Raw genomic sequence first — 21745 nt, 5'->3', positions numbered from 1 at the left:
GGGCTGCTCTCCCCGCTGACCGGCCAGAAGCCGGGCGGCTCCGGGGGCTCCCGCCGGCCCTGGCTCCGCTGCCCCCGCCTGCACCCCGCGGGGCCGCCCGGCTCCCTTGACCGGCTTTGTGCCTGCCTGCCTGCCTGCCCGCGGCGGGGGCCGGCGGGGGGGTCTGGCGTCCCTTCATCCCCCCCCCCCGCCTTGTTTTGACTTCGGCGTGGGCGAGAGGGGTTTGCGGGGGGCGCGGGTCGGCGCTGCCGGGCGCGGGGCAGGGGAGCTGCAGTGCGGGGCTCCCCCGCAGCACCGGCCCCGCTCCGGGCTGAGGGCAGGGGGCTCTCCCGCCCTCCAGCAGCCGCCAGCAGGGCCGGGTCTCCCCTCCCCTCCCCTCCCTCCCTCCCTCTGCCGCCGAGGGACGGATCCAAGCGGACCGAGGGGCGGGGGGCGTTAGAGCGAGCAGGCGGCTCTGAGAAGAGATGACAATTAGCCTTTAAAAATGGCTGCTCGGAAGCGATCAGCTGGGATACGGAGGGGCTGGTAACCCTCCTCTCCCTCCACCCCCCACCCCCCTCGCCTCCCTTCGCTGCGGGGCGGCAAACGGAGAGGGAACAAGAGCTGCTCAGCCCCCGCCTGGGCGCGGAGCCTCCCCCGCCGGTGCGGGATGCCGTAGCGGCTCCCGGGCCCGGCCGCCCTCACTTCCCAGCGGGCTGACGGGCGGGCGGCCCCCGCCTCCCCCCTCGCCTCCTCCTGCGTGGTGTGCCGCGGGCAGGGGGGCCACAAAGGAGCCGGGGGGGTCGGGGGGCTACATGGTGGAGGGCGGTGTGTGCGCGCACGCCGGTGGGGGGCATATCTGGCGAGGGGAAGACGCAAGGTCAAGAGGCAGTTCTCCTCCTCCATGGAAGAAGACGGGAGCGATGAGCCCTGAGGAGGACGACGAAGAGAAGGGGCGGATGGCCGCAGGCTGCCGGGCTTCCCCGCGGGAGTGACGGGGTGCGGAGGGCTGAAGGGGCCGGCGAAGGCAGCGCCGGGGTCGGGAGGGAGGGAGGGAGGGAAGGAAGGAGGAGAGGAAGGCGAGAAGGAAAGCGGGGGGTTTGAATCTCCCTGGCTGGATTATTTCTCCTCAGGGGAAGCTGCCCCTGCCCGGGGTGCGCGGGCGGTGCTGCCGTCGCTGCCCGCAGGCGGCCGCGCCTCGGCCCCTGGGCCCCGCGGCGAAGATGGACCTGGGGAGAGCCGGAGCCGCCCCCGCGTCCCGGGGCGCCTGCAGACCTTTCTCCTCCTCCTCCTCCTCCTGCTGCTGCTGCTGCTTCTCCTCGCTTCTGGATGTGAACAGCTGGCTGCTCTTCTACGGCTTCTTGTACCTGGCTCTCTATGCCCAGGTGTCCCAGTCCAAGTCCTGCGACAAAATCTCCTGCTTCTCGGGTCATTGTGTCAACTCCACCTGTGTCTGCGACCAGGGCTGGGTGGGAGACCAGTGCCAACATTGCCAGGGAAGGTTCAAGTAAGTGCCTACTTAATTATAATTCCCTTTTTCTTCTCCCTGTGCCCTTTTCCTGTCGTTGTCACTTGCCTGGTTTTCTGCTTGTGTCTGCTATGGTTTTGTTCATGTGTGGTGCAAGTATGTGACAGAAGTTGAGGATTGAATAGGGTCCTCTGCGTCTTGGTCCCATCCTCGAAGAACACAGGATACAGTCCTCGGGTGGAAAATTGTACCTGCTCACTTACTGCTGAAAATAGGCTGCCCCACATGATGGGAGGAACTGAGAGACAAGGAGAAATTGCTCTAAAGCTGCGTTGCTGCTGTCCCTTCTGCAAGTGTCATGGAAGCGTCATGTGCGCTTCACGGGGCTGCTCCAGGAGCAAAAATTACTAGTGTATTTGAATGACACTTTCCTTCCAGAGAGTGAAAGTGTTTTGCTCATTCCAGTCAGTTACATTCAGGATAACGTAAGCATAACTTAGTGAAATTTACATCATTCATTGCAAGGTTTGTAGGAGAGGAGAGCGTGGTAATTGTAAAACAATAACATATTTTTGCAAAGGAGTGAGTGGTCAGTGAAGCTAGAATGACCTTCTCATTTTTAAAAGTGGATGTGATACAGTGTCATAGATCAGTGAGAAGGAAGTGCACCCTGACACTTGCTTTTCTAAATGTAGTGGAAACGAAGACTTAATTTATAGGGCTGTCACTTCACCCCACCTTCTTGGGTATCAGTATAAAGACTGTGAGGAACACTGTTACTTTGCTGTATAACCTTGGGTGGGACATGTCATTTCATTCCCTTATAAAACAGTTCTTAGAAGTGGGAATTACTTAGTAAATATATTGACATATATGGTTGGAAAGGGTTTGAATATCTAGCTAATAGCAATATATCCGTGAGGCTGTATCTCACAAAATTCAGGTTCTTTGGAAAGTACTAATAGGTAAAAGTATCAATAACTGCCTAGTTAAAAATGTGTTAAACTTCAGTTTTGCCTTTGGAGCACTACATTTAAACTGTGTGATTGGTATAACATTTAAACATGTAACCTAAGGTCTCCTATCCCTAAATAAAGAAGTAGTAAAGCTAGTAACTTGTTAGCTTAGGAAGTTGAGTAGCTGGGAGTCAGACATGTTGGCTGAAGTAATGCACACACTGCAGAGAAAGAAAGAATTCACTAGTAATATTTGGTGGATCATTCCATCAGAGAGACTGTAACAGGGTTATAAAGGTAATATAAGGCAAATGTGATACATCTTATCTACATATGAACTAGGTAATAAGATTTTAAAGTTGGTTATTTGTTGTCTACGTGTATTGAGGCTTCGAGGGTTGTCCTGCTCTGTGCCGTGGAACAATGGGCTAATTGCGAGGGATTGAGAGTGAGGAGGGGAGGCCCAGGTGAATCTTCTTTGTGTGTAATGATTTGCAGGAGACAGGCTTGCAGAGCTATTATTTCCTTGCTTTAAAGAGATTACTTGTATCCTTTGTCTTAATACAACTCACAACAGACCCTAATAGCGCAAGGGCTGAAGCAGGTTTTCATTTCTTAAATTTCAAAGCTTGTTGTGAACTAGTATATTCTCTGAATGGTTACTGGAGCCTTTATTCAGGCTTTATAGGTTTGTTTGTTTGTTTTTTGTATTAACTGACAAAACATTTATGTTTCTCTACGTTTTTGTATTTGTTGAGTGAGAGGAACACTGGTTAGAATTTCATTTCTGGTAGAAAGTTAATAATCCATCCCCACCTAGAGGAAGTTCTGCCTGAGTGTGGAAAGGGCACCTCTTCTGAGCTAAGCTAACGCAGTGGTTTATCAATGTGCTGTCAGGAGATTCTGTGAAATCAGAATAGACCTTCCATTAACTCCTCTGTATTCTTTAATGCTTAGCTTTAAAAATTACAGTGATGCCTACATTATGATTTTCTTTGTCATGGAAGTAAGCTGTTGCTATTATGTTGGAGACCTATTTTCTACTGAGAGCACATTCCTAATGGTATCTTTGATAGCTCATATTTAATATTTATTTTTTAGAAGCAAAATATACTCTGCAATGAAAATAAGCATTTTAAGATTTAGAGCCTTTCAAGTCCTGTGCTTTGGGGATGGCATGAAGTATGTTAATGTGGCTTACAATGCAAGCAGCCACTCTGAGTGGTTGTATTTTGTATCCTGAAAATTCAGAGGAGTGTTGAAGGGGTGATAAGTCAATGTATTTCCAACTGAAGAGCTGGAAAACGAATGTTAGTCTACATTATGGCTGGGTGATTTAAGACCTTTCTAACTTCTGTGGCAATTGATGGTTCGATTTATTTTTTTCTTGTGGAATATCTGTATATGGTTTCTGTTTGACTGTGCATCGTGAGTATGAAAGTAGCCATGGCTGGATTTATGCAACAGTGGTACATTCATTTGACAAGTTACTTTGGATGTGTATCAGTTCTGCAGCAGTTGGTTCTGCCAGTATGAATTGTCATGAAGGAGATTTCAGAATAATATAAAGATAGAAAAGTATGTTTACCTTTTATAAACGCATTACAATTAATTGATGGGCTGTAGGTGTCACCTATACAAAAGTTCATAGAGCACTGTGTATTATTCTAAGTGTTTACATTGTTTCAAAGTCTCATCAATTTGAAGTGCCTGGGTGCATCTATTTTGTGCAAGATTAAAATTGAACTTTCAGTGGCCTAAATTGGGCAAGTGTAAAGCTTATTTGCTGTCACTATACTAGTAGAGGAAAAAGATTAAGGGCAGGCTTAAAAACAAGAAAAATAAAGGGTCTATATTTTTATTCATATAAGTGAAATATGGTTATTTTTGTTCATCTGGGAATGAGCAACTTGCACTAGCAAGTGCTAGAAACATTATCTTAAAAGAAATATTCTACCTAAGGGTAACTTGGGACCATTGATTCTTTGGTGAGAGATGAGTAGTATTTTTGGCTTTGTTTTATTTAACATTGCAGAGAGACATAAAAAATAATTGATCAATGTCAGTGAACAGGTGTCAAAATTAATTTACAATATTAGGGTAACCTTGCCTTTTTTCTATAGAAGAAATACCAAGGAAGTAGACTGCTTGTAAATGTTGCTGTGTACTGGATGAAAGAAGGGTGGGTGGGTTAAAAAAAAGGGATAAAAGATTCTCTGGCACTATTTTATTACTTATTTATCAGCTTTTGTATTTACTCCTTATATTGGGAAGTATGTGTTAACTCGTTCTATAAATGGAAGTGTTGTTCTTGCTGCATGGCTTTCACATCTCTGTCAGTCACTTCTCAGAATGATCTAGGCCTTATCTCTGCCTGGCAGTACATTATTTTACTCTCAGTTCAGGATGGATATCTGAATGCAATTCTCACTTATTTCCTTCTCTCTCTCTCTCTCTCTTTTTTTTTTTCTTTTTTTCCTTGTATCAAAATGAAAAAGAAAGCTTAGTTATGAGAAGAGAGGGGAAAGGAATTCTGCCTGCCTGCAGGAGACAGGTGAAACATGATAAAGCCAAAGGGTGAGCAGGTTCTGGTTTTGTAGTAGACAGCTTCAAGTACCAGTTGCCAAGGCATAAACAAAACCACAAGCATAAAGTCCACTTTTCTTCAAATACTTAGTTTTATTAAAGAAATTAAGCTTTAAATGCTACAACTGCCACTATTTCTTCCTCTGTCCTATACCTTTGAGTTAGTTGGTCAGTTACACTTTTTGTGATGGTATGTGTTTGGGCATAAGGGAGAGAGGGAAAGGCTGCCCAAATCAGTCATGTTATGGGACTCCAGGGAATTCAGGGAGACAAACATGAATAGCCCAGCTGCAGAAAAGCTGCAGTCACAGCTTATACGTATTTAGGTGTCAAAGTCGATCAATTTTGAGATGCAGCACTACAGGAAAACAGGTTTCATTAGTTTTGCTACTCACAGAATGACTTCTTACAAGAGAAAAAAGTTTCCCTCAGGTTGAAGCAAAAAAACTACTTCTTTCTCTACCTCTGGTTTGTACACTGGTGCGTGGAAGAACAATAGAGAAAAAATTGTGCATGAAACTGCTCTTCCTCTTCAGATTTTTGAGTAACTGAATGACTGCAAGTATCCAGTCTTCTGAAATGCTTTCTTTAAAATAGTAGATTGTGTCTTCAGATGTTTATTGTTGTTGATTTGATAAATTGTGAGTCAGATATAATGAAGCAGACAGTAGAGGATAACTGAGCACCTTTCAGTACCTACACTTCAATTAATCTGCTTTGCCTAGTCCTAGATATCTAGTTGTTATGGAGAGCAAATTTATCTGTTTGATTATTAAACCTTTTCTCCAGATGTTCTTGTTGCACTTCTAAATTACCTCCTGCACATTCTCTCCAATTTCTAGAGCTCATATAAACAAGTCTGCATTCTTCAAGGACAGAACAATTTCCAAGTACAAGAACTTTCACAACTGAAATATTACAGGGTATAAAATTTTATCATTCTATTCTTATTTCTATCTAAAACTCTTAATTCTGCTTTCTGCAGAATGACTCATGCAAGTAAAGTGTCCTTAAATTGCAGATTGTATATTAAACAATAATGTTACATAAGAAATTATCTTTACAAGAAAGTTAGTTTCAGCTGCACCCAGTTGAAGTTTATGCTGCTGTGAAAAGAGGTGACTTTATCCTTCACATTTCTCTTTGGTTGCATCTTTCCACTTCTTGTGTGTTCATATTCTTGCTGAAAGTTGAAAAACATCCACAGGGACCTCTTTCCTCAACATTTTTTTTTAAGTGAAGTAATTTTCCTCACATTACTTACGCAAGTAAGTCTCTTGTTGACCAAAGGCGGAGGTAGCAGTAATTTTGGTCACTTTGGGTTGCTTGGTTTTCTTGTGTTTTGTGTAATGCCTTCATTGCAGAGTTGTCAGTGTGTCAGGTTTATGTTCCTGTGTAGATGAAAATATTCTCAGCTTTTCCTCACTGAGGGTAGAGGAGGAGTGCTCCTTCAGTTGCCTCAACATCAACCAAGTTTTTCCAACCTGTATTGCTCTCTTGATTATTAGCTTTCTCTATCTGATCAGCATTCTTGAGCTATGAATGCCAGAATGAGATGCCTGTCTTTTGGTAGTGGTTGTACTGGTGAAATATAGAAGCAGAGTCACCTCTCCCCTGCTGTTTGGTGTCCTGCTGTGTGCAGCTGCAGAGAATGCTTCCAAGCTTAGCATTGTGCTGGCAGCGTGGTCCATTATTTTCTGCCTCACGAGCCTTCTCAGAGCTGCTGCATCCTCAGCACCAAGTGACTGATGCATGGCCCTGCCTTTCTCAAGCTAGTCTGTGAACTGAACATAGCCTCCTCTATTCAGGGTGATATTTAATTGTGAGGTACAAGCGGGTATGTGTTTGGGATGGAGCTAGGCTCTTTTCAAAACACCTCTTTTCATCCACAAGCAGTTGATAATTAACAACGTACAGAATCCCTTCCTGTGTCTGTGTCCGATGCCATCTGTAGGATTGAATCCAAATGCAAGTTAGGCAAAGGGCTTGTGGTTTCTGGCCTCTAGTTTGTTTGCAGGCTAAGCAGTTGGTTACTTTAGCAAGTGTGGGAACAGATGGCTGATGACCCTGCCAGGCCTTCAGACAGCACCAAATGCTGGTTGCCATTGCCATGGGTGTGTAAAAAGCTCGGCTGCATCAAATGGATGCTTAAGTCTATCAAAAAATGACACATAAGTGCTTGTACAGGTTATAGCATTTAACATTTATTATGTTTTTTATTTTATTTGGCAAACAGTCTCAACATTGTCTATCTCTTGCTTCCTTTAACTGTAAAGAAGGTGTGATAATCACATTTTGGAAGGCATTAACATAGTTCATCTCAAATTTTTAAATTGAGCAAGAGTAGTTTTGAGATCAGTGTATCACACTGCACTAGAAATTGATATAATTGTATCAAAATGTGGGCTGAAAAAGTAGGAGGTAATATGAAATGCTACAGGAATATCCTTGGGATATTCTTAAACATAGTAACTAACTGATGTGCTGGTGAAAAAAACCTCACTTTGAAACATTACTACAGAGACAATCAAATATGCATCAGAAAATTGGAAGTTTGTACAGTATCGAAGAATAATTATCTGTCAGTGTTCATGGAATGTGTTATTAGCTGCATAATCTAGTCTTGGAAGTCATGCTGCAAAGTTGATGGAAGGAGGAATAAATGATGATGATACCTGAAAATGTGGACACTCCAGTGAACTGCATCAATTAACAGTCATAAAGGGACAATAGTAAACTACAAGCAAAGTATATGTGTTCATGTGAGGTGGGTGAGCAGTGGGAATTTTCAAACTATTATTTTAGGTTGCCCTATATATTATTAAAACCCTAATGAGTGAACATAAGGATTGTATTGATTTAGGGAGCTCTATAAGGAGTAAGACCTTGCTGAGAAATGATGAAACTGAGCTCAACACTGTTATATTTAGAATCATAGAGCTATTCAGGTTGGAAAAGACCCTTGGGATCACTGAATCCAACCATCATCCCTACTCTACAAAGTTCTTCCCTAGTGTTCATTCACAAGGTGCAAGAACTGCACTTGGCTTTTTCTGTCTGATGGAGACTTAGAACCTAAAGCTTTAAACTTCTGAAAAGTAATTTAGACAGCAGTTCTATAGAATATTTGAGGCTAAACATTTAAACTCTCTGCTAAAGCAACAGCATTTTATTAAAAATTAATACATTGGAAAAATGTTTTCCAAAATTTAGACCTTATGTCACTTGTGGGAAAAATGGATTCTAGGGTATGTTTGAATCAATCAGTATTTTATATTTCTTAGCTAAGGATTGTAATGTGCTACTACAAACATGATGGCAAAATATCTATTTGTTCGTGCTAATGATATTCAGAAACAAGCTAGCTGTAGAAAATGATTTATGTGTTTTAAGAAGCATGTGCCTGAGAATCATGACTTGGGTAGGGAATTTTAAAGCCAGGATATTCTAGGATTGCCTGGGGATGGAAGGAGTACTGAATTACTTAAAGATTGGATGCAGACACATAAAATGACACTCAGTGTCTACATTTCCTTGTGGATTCTTTCATAATTTATGTGCTTGTGTCTCATCTGTAGGAAGGAAATAACACTTCCTGTAAGGTTAAACACTTGAGGTGATCCATGACTGTGATGATGAGGGACAGCTAATGAGCTGGATACAATTTCAGAGACAGTTTCTTCCTAGAATGTGATAAATACTATGGCATGAAGTTCTCTTGTCTAAACTGTGCTGTGTATCTCAAATGGGTGTTTAAAATCACTTCCTCATTAGATGCATCTAAAACTTGCAAGCAGACTGTGTTGTAAAACACCTGGAGAAGAAATTGTTCTCTAAGAGAAAAAATGGGGAAAAAATGTACATTGTCTAAGCCACTAATAAGATGTTATTTCAGAAGCTGACATCCCCCAAAGAAAACCTAACTCCCAGTGTTGAATTAAATCTTATAAATAAAGTATTGTTATGGTGGAGTACTTAACAGATATTTTGAAGACACAGTACTCTCCTTGTCTGAATACAATGATCTATATTAGTCATTACATTCCTGTATCAGTATCAAAGAACCATGCATTCCAAGTTTGTAGGATGATTGTTATTACAGAATTGTGACTTTTATTATAGATATGCACTTTTATGCATAGATACATGCTTATTCCTATGTTTTTCAGTTTTTAGCTTGTTCTCTGTTACCTAAAAGACTAATAACTTGCCTTCAATGAAAAAGGGGATCATCTTATGTATGCCATGTAACTATTGGGATACAGGAGCTGAGATTGAAGAACAGTCAGAAGTATCACAAAAGAACCAGATTTTCACCATCTTTGTTACTAGTTGTGGCAGTAAAGAGTGAGTAGCAATGATTTTGGTCAAAAGCCTGGGAGGAGAGCTGGCCTTACAGTACTTTGGTGAGCTTCACAGAAACCTCTGCTTGAGGTATAAGTAAACCACGAGGCACTGTGGAACAAGACAAATGTGCTGCACTGGTTGTTACCCATGCCCCCAGTCCAAGGACAAAGATAAATTAACAAGAAAAACATCTTGCTAGTCATATTGAAGTTTATACTACTCTCCTTTCTGTTGTGGATTTCAGTGGCAAATAAAATATGATAAGCTTAATTTTCTTGATACACACCTGGGCTTTCAGAACTCAAGAAAACTTATATAAAGGAATACTTGGTAGTTCCAGTTTTATTAGTAAAATAGAAATGCTGAGTAATCAAGCTGTAGGATAATTGACATTTTTAATTATTCTTTCCTGAATCTAGATAGTGTGTGTAAAAAGAGTGTCTTGTTTCTCACAAAATTCAAGAGTAAAACCAAAGCAAATGCAAAAACCTCACATTGGTGTTTGTGTGCAAGCACAGGTTATGAACGTACTTCAGAAGATACTTGTTAATAAAACATATTTGTGGTACATGCAAGATGTACCAGAGCAGTTATGGGGAACAGGGAAATGAACTGTGTGTGTTGTGGTAAGTATCATAGAGCTGCTATAATTGAATGAAGCTGCCTGCTGCTTTGGTTCTCTCATATCAACAGATCTGTTTGCTTCTTAAGTCAACTGAGACTTTCTAAAGGGCAACTTAAAACATAGAACAGGAGCTGGAAGGTGATTCTGAAGAGTGACAAAGACTGGACAAACAAATGTCTACTTTTAAAAACATACACATCTGCACTTGTGTGCACAGCTGTAATATCATGTTAAGACAGCTGTGTTAAACATGTTTTCTAAAACGTAATGCTGATATAAGCATTAAATCCAGAACATTTGTTTTTAAAACTTTGGTGTTTATTTCTTGGGTATTTTTAATAGTGTAGCACTTTTTAGGAATAATCAGTGAGCATTTATTTGAAAGTCAAAATGACACAATTTTTCTAGAGTTTTTAATTTCCAAATTGCTTATAATGTTGTACTTTCCCCAGGGAAAAAGAAAACCTACCTATATATAAGGAAGTAGTTACCTTTATACATGTGTGTGCTACTTTGTTTCTGCATTGCTTATTTTAAGCTGTATGTAGCTAGTCATCACAGTGACCTTGAGAAACCTTTGAGCCGTTCTAAATGTGCAAACCCAGAAGTTGTGTGGTTGTCTGAAGTTGAAAAACAAGTGACCGAACTGAATTGAAAGCTTGGGAGTTGATACAATTTTCTGTAGTTCTGTCCCAGTCCTTGTTTTAGGAAGATGAAATTGTTTTCAAATAGTACATTCTTCTCCTGCAAATATACAAATAAATTGAAGTGCTTTGTTTTCTCAGACATCTTTACTGTGTAACATAGATAAAGGAGAGGATATGAAGCTTATTCTTCAGGTATAGTCACATAGCTGAGGAGTTTTAGGATGATACTTTACACTGACCCAAACATACTCTGTGTCATTCAGTGAGTATATGGAAGGCTTCTGTTTAATGCAGGCATAAATGCCAATATTTAGAGACTTATGAATACTTAGAGAATTGATCTTGAAAGGTGTCCTTCATTCCAATGATCCAGGGCATCAAAGCCGGTCTGAGTTCGATGTTACTCTGTCTTCTTTTTAAAGGGGATGGGGATCATGTGGGGACTGAGCAAACCACAGCTTAATATACTGAATTCTCAAAAGCTGTTTAACAGGAGATTGCTGGGTAATTTTATTTTCAATTTTATGCACATCCTTGAAGTGCACTTGCTGCTTTTGGGATTCATATGCATTCAGATATCTGTTCTCTAGCATGAAACTCTGAGGTGACAGGCAGCTGAATGTAAACAGAATATTCCATTAATATTAGGCTTTTAAATTTAGATTGGCTGTATTTATAAGTAACAATTGGACTGAAAAGCGGAGCTCGTGTATGGTAGATTCTTTTGGAATGATGGAAGCTTGCAGTATTGCACTGAAATGAAGTTTGAGAAAATCTTCTGCTAAAATTTTTCTTTGCATTGTCTTGATAGTTTTGAGGTGATGCTCAGTAAAGATCTTAAGAAGCCTTACCCACTATTAAAAAAATGTGGTTAAAGTTATTGCTTACTAAGGACACTCTTACACAATTCTTTGATACGTCATCTCTTGCTCTTCAATCAAGTTTTTTATAACCCTGATAAATTAGACTTTTGACTACTGAAAACCGAATCAGATGGACATGTTTAATCTTAATCCTTCTTTTTAAATACAGGAATTTAGGTTTAGTCTGTTTCTCTGTGGTGATCAAGGAAAGCACTGTGCAATGTGTGATATTCTAGTTTTCTAAGCTAAAGTTCCCTTATTGTCTTTGTGTAATTCACCCTTTTTGAAAGTAAATTATTGACCTACAAGGCTAGGAGAATGAAAAAACTAACACATGCTCATTTTGGTGACCATGAACATAGCTGCACAAGATCCTTAGCAGAAGAACTGTTCTTTGTTGTTCTCATAATTATACCATTACATGTGTAGTCTTAGGTGTATAACTTATTCTGGTGCTATTTGAAGGCATATGATTTTGAATAAAATTACACTATTTGAAGGAAGTACTTGGTATCCTATGTTTTAAAAATATATGAATGGTTAAGAAACAGCAACTTTTGGGTTTTTCTTACTTGTTGAGAACTTCCTTGTTATGTTTTTGGAGTTTTTGTTTTTAATAGACCAGAAGTACTTAGGCTTCCTGAGATTGTCAATCGATAAGTTCTGCAAGCTCATATACAGTATATAATGTATTTATAAAATATGTGTTCTGATGACATCATTTAAATGATAGGGTGCCTTTATTTTGTGGTGTGGTTTTTTTTTTTTTAACAATAACTTATCATTTTTTATAAGTTCTCTGTTCTTTGCTCATTACATTCCTCTTGGTACCATGTGCTTGCCTTAGTGTTACTAGGTTCTAGTCTAATAGATCTTTTCATCGCTTCTGTAGAAAATGGAAAATGCTGTTAAAAATCTGTATGGGAATGTATGGGAGTCTGAAAAACATGGAGAAAGTTGTATATTTCAGTCAATCCCTATTAGCATGGCATGTTTCTGTTAGTGCATGTGCTCAGCTAAGGATCTTGCTCAGGGCATCTCTGTACTTGGTTCCAATGATAACTTGGTTATAGGCTGCATAAATCTGGCCTGCTTGTGAACCTTGCTACTTTGAATCTTAAGGGTGGATTTTTTTCATAACAGGCAGAGGTTTGGAGGAGATTGCCTGTGCTTAAGAGTATCAGAAAGATTTACTGTTTTATTTTTGTCTTCCACCCCCCCAATTGACTTGTACAGTTCTTCAGGGTTTTGTGTGCTTTATGACTCCTCAGTTACTCACTCAGGCAGCAAAGAGAAAGTAGCCATGTGGATATGTGTGATACCTGCATATCAGAAATACTATATATTTGCTCATCAAATCAATCATGGTGAAGTTTTGGGAGGGAGAAAGTCTTCAGAAAGTACTTTTCAGAAGCTGTGGAGATAATCAACTCAGTTCAAAGTTTCCATGTCCTTGCATAATCATCTGCTTGAGGTGGGATTTGAAGGAAGCTCTCACTAAGGAGACCACTCTGTGCAAAGCAAGGAGTGTTGCAGAAACAGGTGAAATTTCAGCATGTCCACAAAATAAGGTTTTGGTCTTGTGATAGGTTCAGGATGGGAAGCATTTATTGGTTTGGAGACAAATTAACATTTTGAAGGTATACAGTAGCAGCAAACATTCACAGACCTAGCTATAGCTGTAGGCTAAAAATGTAATATGACTCTTTAATAATTTAATATTAATTATGCAGTACAATTCTTAAGAATTAAAAAGGTAGTAATTTTATTTAATTTCTATTAACATAATGTTATAGGAGAAATAATAAGACTTTTCATAATTTTGCACTTGCAATTAGACTGCAGGCCTGGCTTTCAATTTCTATAGTCTTAAAATGTAATTAATCTCTTTAGGGCTTATTCTTTAATTTGAAGGTAAATGTCAGGATTCTCATATAATGGAATGGATCGACTCTGCATTAATTGCCTGGTTTTAGTTATTCTTAGAAGAATAATGTTTACTGTTTCGGTCATTTACATGTAGAGCTTTATCTGCTTATCTCTCATTCTGGGGGAAAAATGCTTACTTTAGCATATATAAGTTTTTTAGCATATAAATGTGAACTTCAGCTCTATTTTAACTTTAGTTCCTCACAATTTAGTGGACTAACAATAATAATTAGATTGTTTCAACCATCTAATTCTGGAGATGCGAGGCTTATGTGTTTTTTATGAATGGAGTTCATGCAGCAGGGTGGTCAGCAGCTTACTCTGGATACAAGTTGACAGATATAAGCCACCACCTCACTGTGATTGATGGTCTTTCACCACCAATTCACTGTTATTCCACCAAAATTATCTGTTTAAGCAATGACTGAAGTAATATTGTAAGTTTAAGGTAAAATTGGTGACTTATATCACTAATAGGAGAAGATAAGTAGGGCTTATAAAGTATGTTTTTTGATTGATAATTCTCCAGTTATCATCAAAGTTCTACTACTGTCTACTTAAAAAATAAAAATATATATTCTCCTTTAGGTGAACATTGCAGTTGTCTGAAACTGCTAAAGAGATGTAACCCCAAACAATGGGATAAAGAGGTAACTATGGAGGAGGGAAGAGGGCAGGAAGGCATTTTCATTTACCAACAAAAATAAATGTGATCAATGCTGAGAGTGAAAATTAAATATTAGAGTAATCAAGTCTGCATGAACATGCATGCTTATTTCTATTGTGGTTCAGCCTTCCTAGGACATTATTTGGCCTTGCTTTAGAAATCACATATAGCAATTAATGTTGTATTTGTTGCGGGATAAATGAAAATATTTTGGTTCTCTTGGTGTGCTGATTTATAATTGTCATTTCTAGATGATTGTAATTTTCTGTTATTTAAATGTAAGCTCTAAAAATTGCTAGGTGCCTTTGCTTCGATATGTGAAATTTTATTTTAATGCAGAGCTTCCTGGTGATGCCTAGTTCCTGAAGTATTGTAGCTTTTTCTTTTTAAGTCCTTTCACTTTTTTTTCTAATGACTTGCCTAACTTCTCAACTTTCTGGCAAGTTTGGATTAATTAAGGAGGCAAGGGAGCTGTGATTAGTTAGAAAGACTTGTCTGTAAAGCATCAGGGACTTGTATGAGTTTAAAGGTGAATTCTTGTATAGAAACCCAAAATATTTCTAAAACCGATCTGTAGATATGTGTGGGTCTGTGTATCTCCTCGTGTGTTTACGGACATAAATACAAATATACTTGAGAACAGAATTTTCTGGTGTCTGCATGAAAGTCCAGTTTCCATGCTGTTGGTTTTTTGACTTGAGACAGCTATGTGAGTGCTGCAAACCTTCCCTTGTCTGTGCCTCTAACCATTGTGCTGCTCAATGAGAGTGAGAAGGAGGAGGAAGAGTTTTGTCTTCTCCTTATGTACTCATTTGTAAATAAAGTGGTGCCCCTGTGTTTCTGTGAGCTGCTTTCTCAGGTTGCCTATCAAGATCTTGGAGGTAGGTAGATTTGTGTGTGACATCCAACTGATTATGTCCTTCTATGAATGCCTGGAAGCATAGATGCTGCAGTTCACAAGATACAACCTGGAAAAAAATAAGGTGGCTGTTAAAAACAAAATACCACCCCAAGACTTTGCAAACAGCTCTAGCATAAAAATTTGAAACCTGAGTGGATATTTTTAAATGCATGTCTTAATTACTTTGATTTAGAAAAAGAATCTTTAGTAAACTATTTTATGCCACGTTCATTCCCAAACCCTGTGGAGTGAAATGGCAGTATTGTAATTACAAGCCATAAACATGTTCAAACGTTCTTGAGTATCATGTTTCTGACTCTTTGAGTTTAGAGTCACTCTAATTTTTTTCATGTAATCTCCTTGATACAAACCTATTTTTTTTGTGCATATAGTTATTTAGTTAAAAGAGCTGTTCTCTCTCAATTTGCTTTTCTTTTGGTCATCTTTGTGTAGAGAGTGTCAGATTTTTACCTTGGACTTCATTACACCAGGATAAACAAGTGTCTTCTTACTAGGCTCTTATTTCTCCTAGTCACTCAAGTAGCATTCTTGTTCATGTTCCAGTTTAATCTTTCCTATTTTGTTTCCTGGTTATGGCTTCGTCTCTCTCCTGTGCTGGGATACTATTTCTGCCTGACCACTTCTGGAAACCCAGCATCTGGATCACTGCCTGATCTCTGGAAATCCCACACTGTAAAATCTCACACTGTACAACCCTTTAAGCATTAATTAATTTCCTGTCTATACCCTATAGGTGGCATATAGTAATTGTGATTTTTTTTTTTTTAAATTATCATCTTTTTTCTCTAGTAGATGAGTTAAAATTATTCCCCTCACTTCCTAAATATGTTGTTTAGAGACTACATTCTTAAATTTTATCTCTTTTCTGTTAGTCAAGTATACACATGACCTAGCTCTTTGCGCGGGGTATATTAGTGTTTAACACTATGAACAACTTCATGCTATTAATGAATCATTCTAGCACACTTGTGCTGTTATTGTGAAGTATTTTTTTTTTTTAAGATCAGCTTTTGACTACCTCCACTATTCAAGGATAATCCCCATCTAGGCTGAGAATATCTTTTTAAACAAGTAACCTGTTGGTCCCATTTCTATCTAGCTTGTTACATTCATTATTTTTCTCATATTAATTTGGTCTCCAGGTTTAACTGATTGCACAAGTTATTATTGAGTCTTTGTATAATTTTTTATAGTTGCTTTATCAAGCATAAAATGTGTGGTGTTAGTAAATTTGATGCATTTTATTCTGCTTTACCCTCACATCCATACTTTTAGATTAAACTATGAATGTGGAATAATGAGAAGCCAGACTAATAGGTTCTATTAATTCTGAGCAATGCCTTCAGTTTTTGCATTAAATTTAGGTACAATATTTGCTAGAATATGACAAATGGTATAATTTAATATATTTAATGAAGTGCCTACAGCTTAACTTGCAAGTGAATGTCTTGGGTCTTTTCTTTCCCAGTGTTCTTATGTAGAGATTCTTGTCTCTTTTCTGGTAGGAAAAGGAACTCTTTGAGTTTTGTTAATAGTAAAGTTGTGGTATTATCTAGTTCTGTTAACTTATTTCCATACGCTGTCTTGGTTTTGCAAGTTAATACTTTAAATCATCACCTTGAGTGAAAACTGTCAAACATTTATTTTGTTTTGTGTTGAATTTTTGTCATGCTTCCTGATATTTTTGCCAATTGTTTGACAAGTTTGCAATTATATATATATATATAAAAAAATATATGTTATACAATATATATCTATTTTATATATATATTAAAAATATACACGAGAGGGCACAGCCTGAAGCTGCACCAGGGGAGGTTTAGGTTGGATATTAGGAAGTGCTTCCTCACAGAGAGGGTGGTTAGACAGTGGAATGGACTGCCCAGGGAAGTGGTGGAGTCACCATTCCTGGAGGTGTTTAAGACTGGATGTGGTACTTGGTGCCGTGCTCTAGCTGATGTGGTGGTGGTAAGTCAGAGGTCTTTTCCAGCCTCAATAATTCTGTTTTATATAATTATATATATATATATACACATACACACACAGACACACATACGACCTAACAAACTTAGCTTAGCTGAGAACATTTATTTATTTATTTATTTTAGATTTTGACAATAGTTGGTTTTCTTAGGATTATTCAAGCTCAGATGTTTTGATTTTATAGTTGATTGCCTTGTCATGTACGTATTCCTTAGGAAAAAAAAAAGTGGAAATAAAACAGGAGGTAATGCTGACAACATTGCAGATGATAATCATAGGATTCCAGTTTATCTTTTAAGATGTAATTTGATATTAGGTAATTCAAGGCTCATTTAGATTTCTTTGTTAGTTATGATGATTTTAGCCTCACTTGGAATTTGGGCAGTATTTTAAATCTGGCTTAAATTTCCACCTCATAGAAAAATTTTCATGTTTGCTATAAGGTGTAAATTGCACAAGGTTCATCTCCATTACTCCATAAATTTTCGTTATTTAGAATGGAGAACTAATTGTGCTGAATACTACTAGAAATACATTCCATGTTGCTTCCCTATTTGCTCTCCATCAATTATCTTAATAATTAATTATGTAAATGAAACTGAACTACTTCATAAGATGCTATGCAGTGAACAAACAAAAAATTATAATGATTAATTATTTCTGTGCTTGTCTAGTTATTAAAGGTACCAATTTAATCAGTGTATTTGACTAATCTTCATCTCAGATTACAGCTGGATTGCTAATGATTATCTACAGCTGCTTTGGCTTGTCTATTATGTCCATATGGATACTCAAATTGATACTAGTACACCATGCATGTGTGTAACACTCTTCCATCTTCTCTGTTCTTTTTTCCCTGCTATGGAAAAGTAATCCCAGATGGTAAATTTAAATGAAGATATCTAAGACTTAAGGATCATACACACTGGCTTTAAAAAGTGCTAATTAGTTACACTTGATTCTTAAAAAGTAATTATGCAGTTTGCCTAATAGGGAAAGCTTTGGTGGTGGTATATGCTCCAGTGATGGCCCTATTGTTAGGTACTTACACACCTGTTGCAGCTGATTTAGTGTCTCCTGTTGATTTGTTGTCAAAATAAGTATTCAGATTGGAATTACGTGGTGGAGATTAATAACGAATGATAGGATTCTTACCAAATCCCTCCCTGAGCAACAATAACGTTGATACAGGAGAAGGTATTGAAGTGTATATGTATCCAACAATACTGTTCACGAAAACTTTGATTTCATAAACAACATGTCTGAAAATATGTGAAATAAAAAAAAATACTGGCATAAACTATCCACACATCACTTCTGGATGGTAAACTGTACATTTTTTCAAGACATGTTCTTTTGTGTTTATTTACAAATCATTAAAAAAAACCTCAATGAACCAATCTGCTCTATAATCCAAATAAAAAGGATGTTTTTTTAACAGTGTACATCTAAAACATAAACTTTTAACTATTTTTGTGTTTCTGTTGGTTTATATTTCAGTATATATTTGTCAACAGCTATTACAGAAGGATCCCTCCACCCACACTTGGAGGAAGAAAATAAATCAGCTTTGGAGAGTTTTTAAGATTAGCTATTGATGTATTTTATGTGCTTGTTAGTGGTCACACTAAGGTCAGTGGCTTAAAAGAATTCTAAAGGCATTGCAAACATCTAACTAGAAAAAGTAGGCAGACACAGCAGACCCAGTATAAACACTGTAAGTCATCTGGGCTGTGTGGATATGTTCTGGTTTTCTTGGTTTAAGTTTTTCGTGAGGTTTTTAAAAATTCATTTGTGAGATTAAATACATCGATTGTCATTAAGACTGATGTGTAGCAGGCAGTTTTCTGAATCATGTTGAGTTCTATCCGTTTGGTTCAGTAGCAGTGTCATCATGAGTCCAAAGATGTTGATCATCCTGATATTTTTATCTCATTTTTTAAAGGGTGAAACCCCCCCAAAATACAGAAAAGACGGAAATATAATGTTGTTCATGTTTGTGACAGTTGGCTACTTTTACTGAATGCGTTGAAGAGGGATGGAGAGAAGCAAGGGTGGCTGTGTGTGTGTGCATGGTAAATTAACAGAGAATATGTGTTGATGTTGGTATTCTGTAGTCTAGACAGGAAAAGCTCACTTTTGCAAGTAGCTGCCAGACTTGGTCCTCTCCCGTACAGTGATCTTAGCCTAGATATGATTTTAAAGTGAGATTTAATTATGTGAAGAACGATACATTCTGCTGTGAATTATTTTTTTGATCATTAGTTGGTAATTGAAACAACTATATGGTATTTTTATATTCATAACAACAGGTAGCCTTCAGATTTATAGCCGAGTAACAGAGGCAAGGACTATGTCCATTTTTAAGCTTAGTACAATTCTAGAACTGAGTAAATCCTTCCATAAAGCTTGCTCACCAACTGAAAGCTTTTTAAAGCAGCCTTGTCAGTTTGAAGTCCCTAAAAGTATCATATGTAAAATGATATACACATGCTGTATAATCCTATCCTTAGTAAATGGATTTGCAGCCTAAGAACTTCTATGGAACACTTGGATCCTTAGGCTGATTCAAGAAAAAGCATTTAAAATGTTAAGAGATTAAAAACTTTTATTCCCAGGGACTTTGTAAGCAATGATTTGCATTTAGCTAGAAAATAAGCTAAAAGCTGACATGAGCCTGAAAATTCCCAAAATCCAGGCTGAAAAAGTCTTCTTAATCTTGTGTATACAGATAACTTTAAGGCTTGGTGTTTAAAAAGGACCTATTCTATTAAGCTAGTTATTTGAGGAGAGAATGAGACAAAATCAAACTGAACTAGAGCGCCTCTGTTGACCAGTAGGTGAACCTCCTGTCGCTCTGGATCTGACTCCTAATTCACCAAGGTGGTGGAGTGCTACCTGATGGGGGCTGTGCAACTAAGTGGGTCAGTGCATTTACATTGCAGCTCGTGCTTGGTTTCTATCTGGGAGAAAGAAATGAGGAGAAGAGGGTTTCCACTTCAGTTTTGGGTAGATGGGATACAGAGAGAGAGCAAAATAACCTCTGTGGAATATGATAGTGCTTTGTTCTGCCTCGGTTGGCTGGTGGTATTTTATACAGCCTGGCACCTATTTTGGTTTTTTGGAAAACATATGAAAGTATAAATACACATGTGGATTTTATGAGCAGTGAACAAACGTGAGGAAAGTCACAGATAAAAATAAAACCCCTTCCATAAGTATGTAACTTATTTTCTCAATATATTTAATTTGCCTTAATTTATATAGTCACTGGAAATAAGCCACCATATTTTGATGAACTCTTTACCCCACCCCCCATTTCTTCTCCTAAATAAGTTGTTTATCAAAATAACAATATAAAATATCCCAACTTGTAAACTTTTGTCTCTTAAAGCAGTGAATGAAGTATCAGCTTCTTAATTATGTATTTCAAGGTGCTGTAAAATATGTCTAGTCTTGGAGTGATTTTCCTCTCTTTGGATTTTTCTGTGGCTCTTTTTTTTTGAGAAAGAGTGTACATCCATAGAACTGTTCTATTAGTTTTTTGCTTTTCTGAATAAAAGCTTATTTTGGGGACTACTCAACAAATTCTCTGGCTCTTTGTAGGCTGATGATAACCCTTCAGCCTCCTTACTGAAAGCCGTGCTAGTGAGTTTTGCTTTAGCTGTAACATGTTCCCGTTTAATGACCTACTAAGAGGGCTGTGCACAATGCTGTCCTCGGAGGGTTGAGGTCAGGAATGATAGAAGCTCAGATTAAAGATTTAAGAGCACCTTCTGGTGACTAATCAAAGGCCAAAAAAATGCTTGTTTTGACTGTGGGGTGGATGTTTAGCAGCGTATCAAGAAGTATATCCTGAAAACATATCCTGTTGTACAGGAGAATATTCTGGGATGTAGTTTTCTTCTAAACCTTTCTGCTCTAGAATAATTTCCCCCTCCTCACCCCCCAGCTCTTAATCTCTACTCTTGCTTGTAAATATTGCTGAGCAGATGCTTACGCTTGGTATGATCTAACAAGAGTAGCAATAACCAGAAACTCTGTCAGAAATTGAGGTTCATCTGTGGTCTGAGGTGATGGAGTTTTTTTTTTTTTTCTGAAACAACACTGAATGTTCTTTTGTCCATAACTCCAGTTGCATTTGTCTTGATTTGAAAGTTTGGAAACAAAGTCACACATTGAAAGAAGACTATTTTATATTTTACATTACAAAAAGTATTGAAAAGGTTTAAGGTCAAATGAAAGCTGAAGGAAAATTAAGTTTCCTGTGACATGTTGCTGTTACTAAGCTATTAATCCTGCCTGAATTAATCCTTGGAATTATTTGCTTTAAAAGACATTATTTTTGTAGTGATAAACATTTAATCACTTTTGTGTTGATGTTAGCTGATCAGTAGCCACTTTAGAGTCTTGAGTTATTTAAAACACTAAGACAAACAACGAATTCTAGCTCAGAAATGGGGAGGTGATTAAAAGCAGTATTAAGACTGGCTTTTGTTGTTCTGAGGGGTTTCTTTTGATCTGGATTCTAAACCAGTGTTGAAATTCTGGATGAATACTGCTTTCAGACCGTGTTGGCAACACAGAACCTTTCAAGGAATATTTGTCTTTTGTCCAATAAAAATTAAGAGCATTTATTGCTATTTATGTGTAATGTCCTGATAATTGCTATAGCCCTCAGAAGTCAAAAAGTATGTAATTATCTATTCAATTATCTAGAATACAGTACTTGAAACCTAGTCAGCAAGCAGCCCTTTGAATTTATTAATCAAT

General features: G+C 38.2%; 1 protein-coding gene across 8 annotated transcripts in view; it reads left to right on the top strand.

The window, feature by feature from the left end:
* Window positions 1–827: 827 nt before the first annotated feature.
* The window catches only part of ATRNL1 (attractin like 1), a 451738-nt gene continuing 430820 nt past the window's right edge, over window positions 828–21745 (top strand). For 7 of the 8 annotated variants that reach the window (XR_007889398.1, XM_051618375.1, XM_051618376.1 and 4 more), the window contains exons 1-2: window positions 828–978; window positions 1113–1486. Coding sequence is in view for 7 of the 8 variants with exons in the window: in XM_051618375.1 (XP_051474335.1) it covers window positions 1203–1486 (284 nt within the window). In the remaining variant the exon portion in view is untranslated. Of the gene's footprint in view, window positions 979–1060; window positions 1487–21745 lie in introns of those variants that run through there. The other variant, XM_051618372.1, reaches the window with a different exon arrangement.

This window comes from Apus apus, chromosome 4 (genome assembly GCF_020740795.1).
Source record: "Apus apus isolate bApuApu2 chromosome 4, bApuApu2.pri.cur, whole genome shotgun sequence".
In the NCBI taxonomy this organism is placed as follows: Eukaryota; Metazoa; Chordata; class Aves; order Apodiformes; family Apodidae; genus Apus; species Apus apus.
Note: the sequence above shows the minus strand (reverse complement) of the source record. Positions and strands in the feature narration are given on the sequence as shown.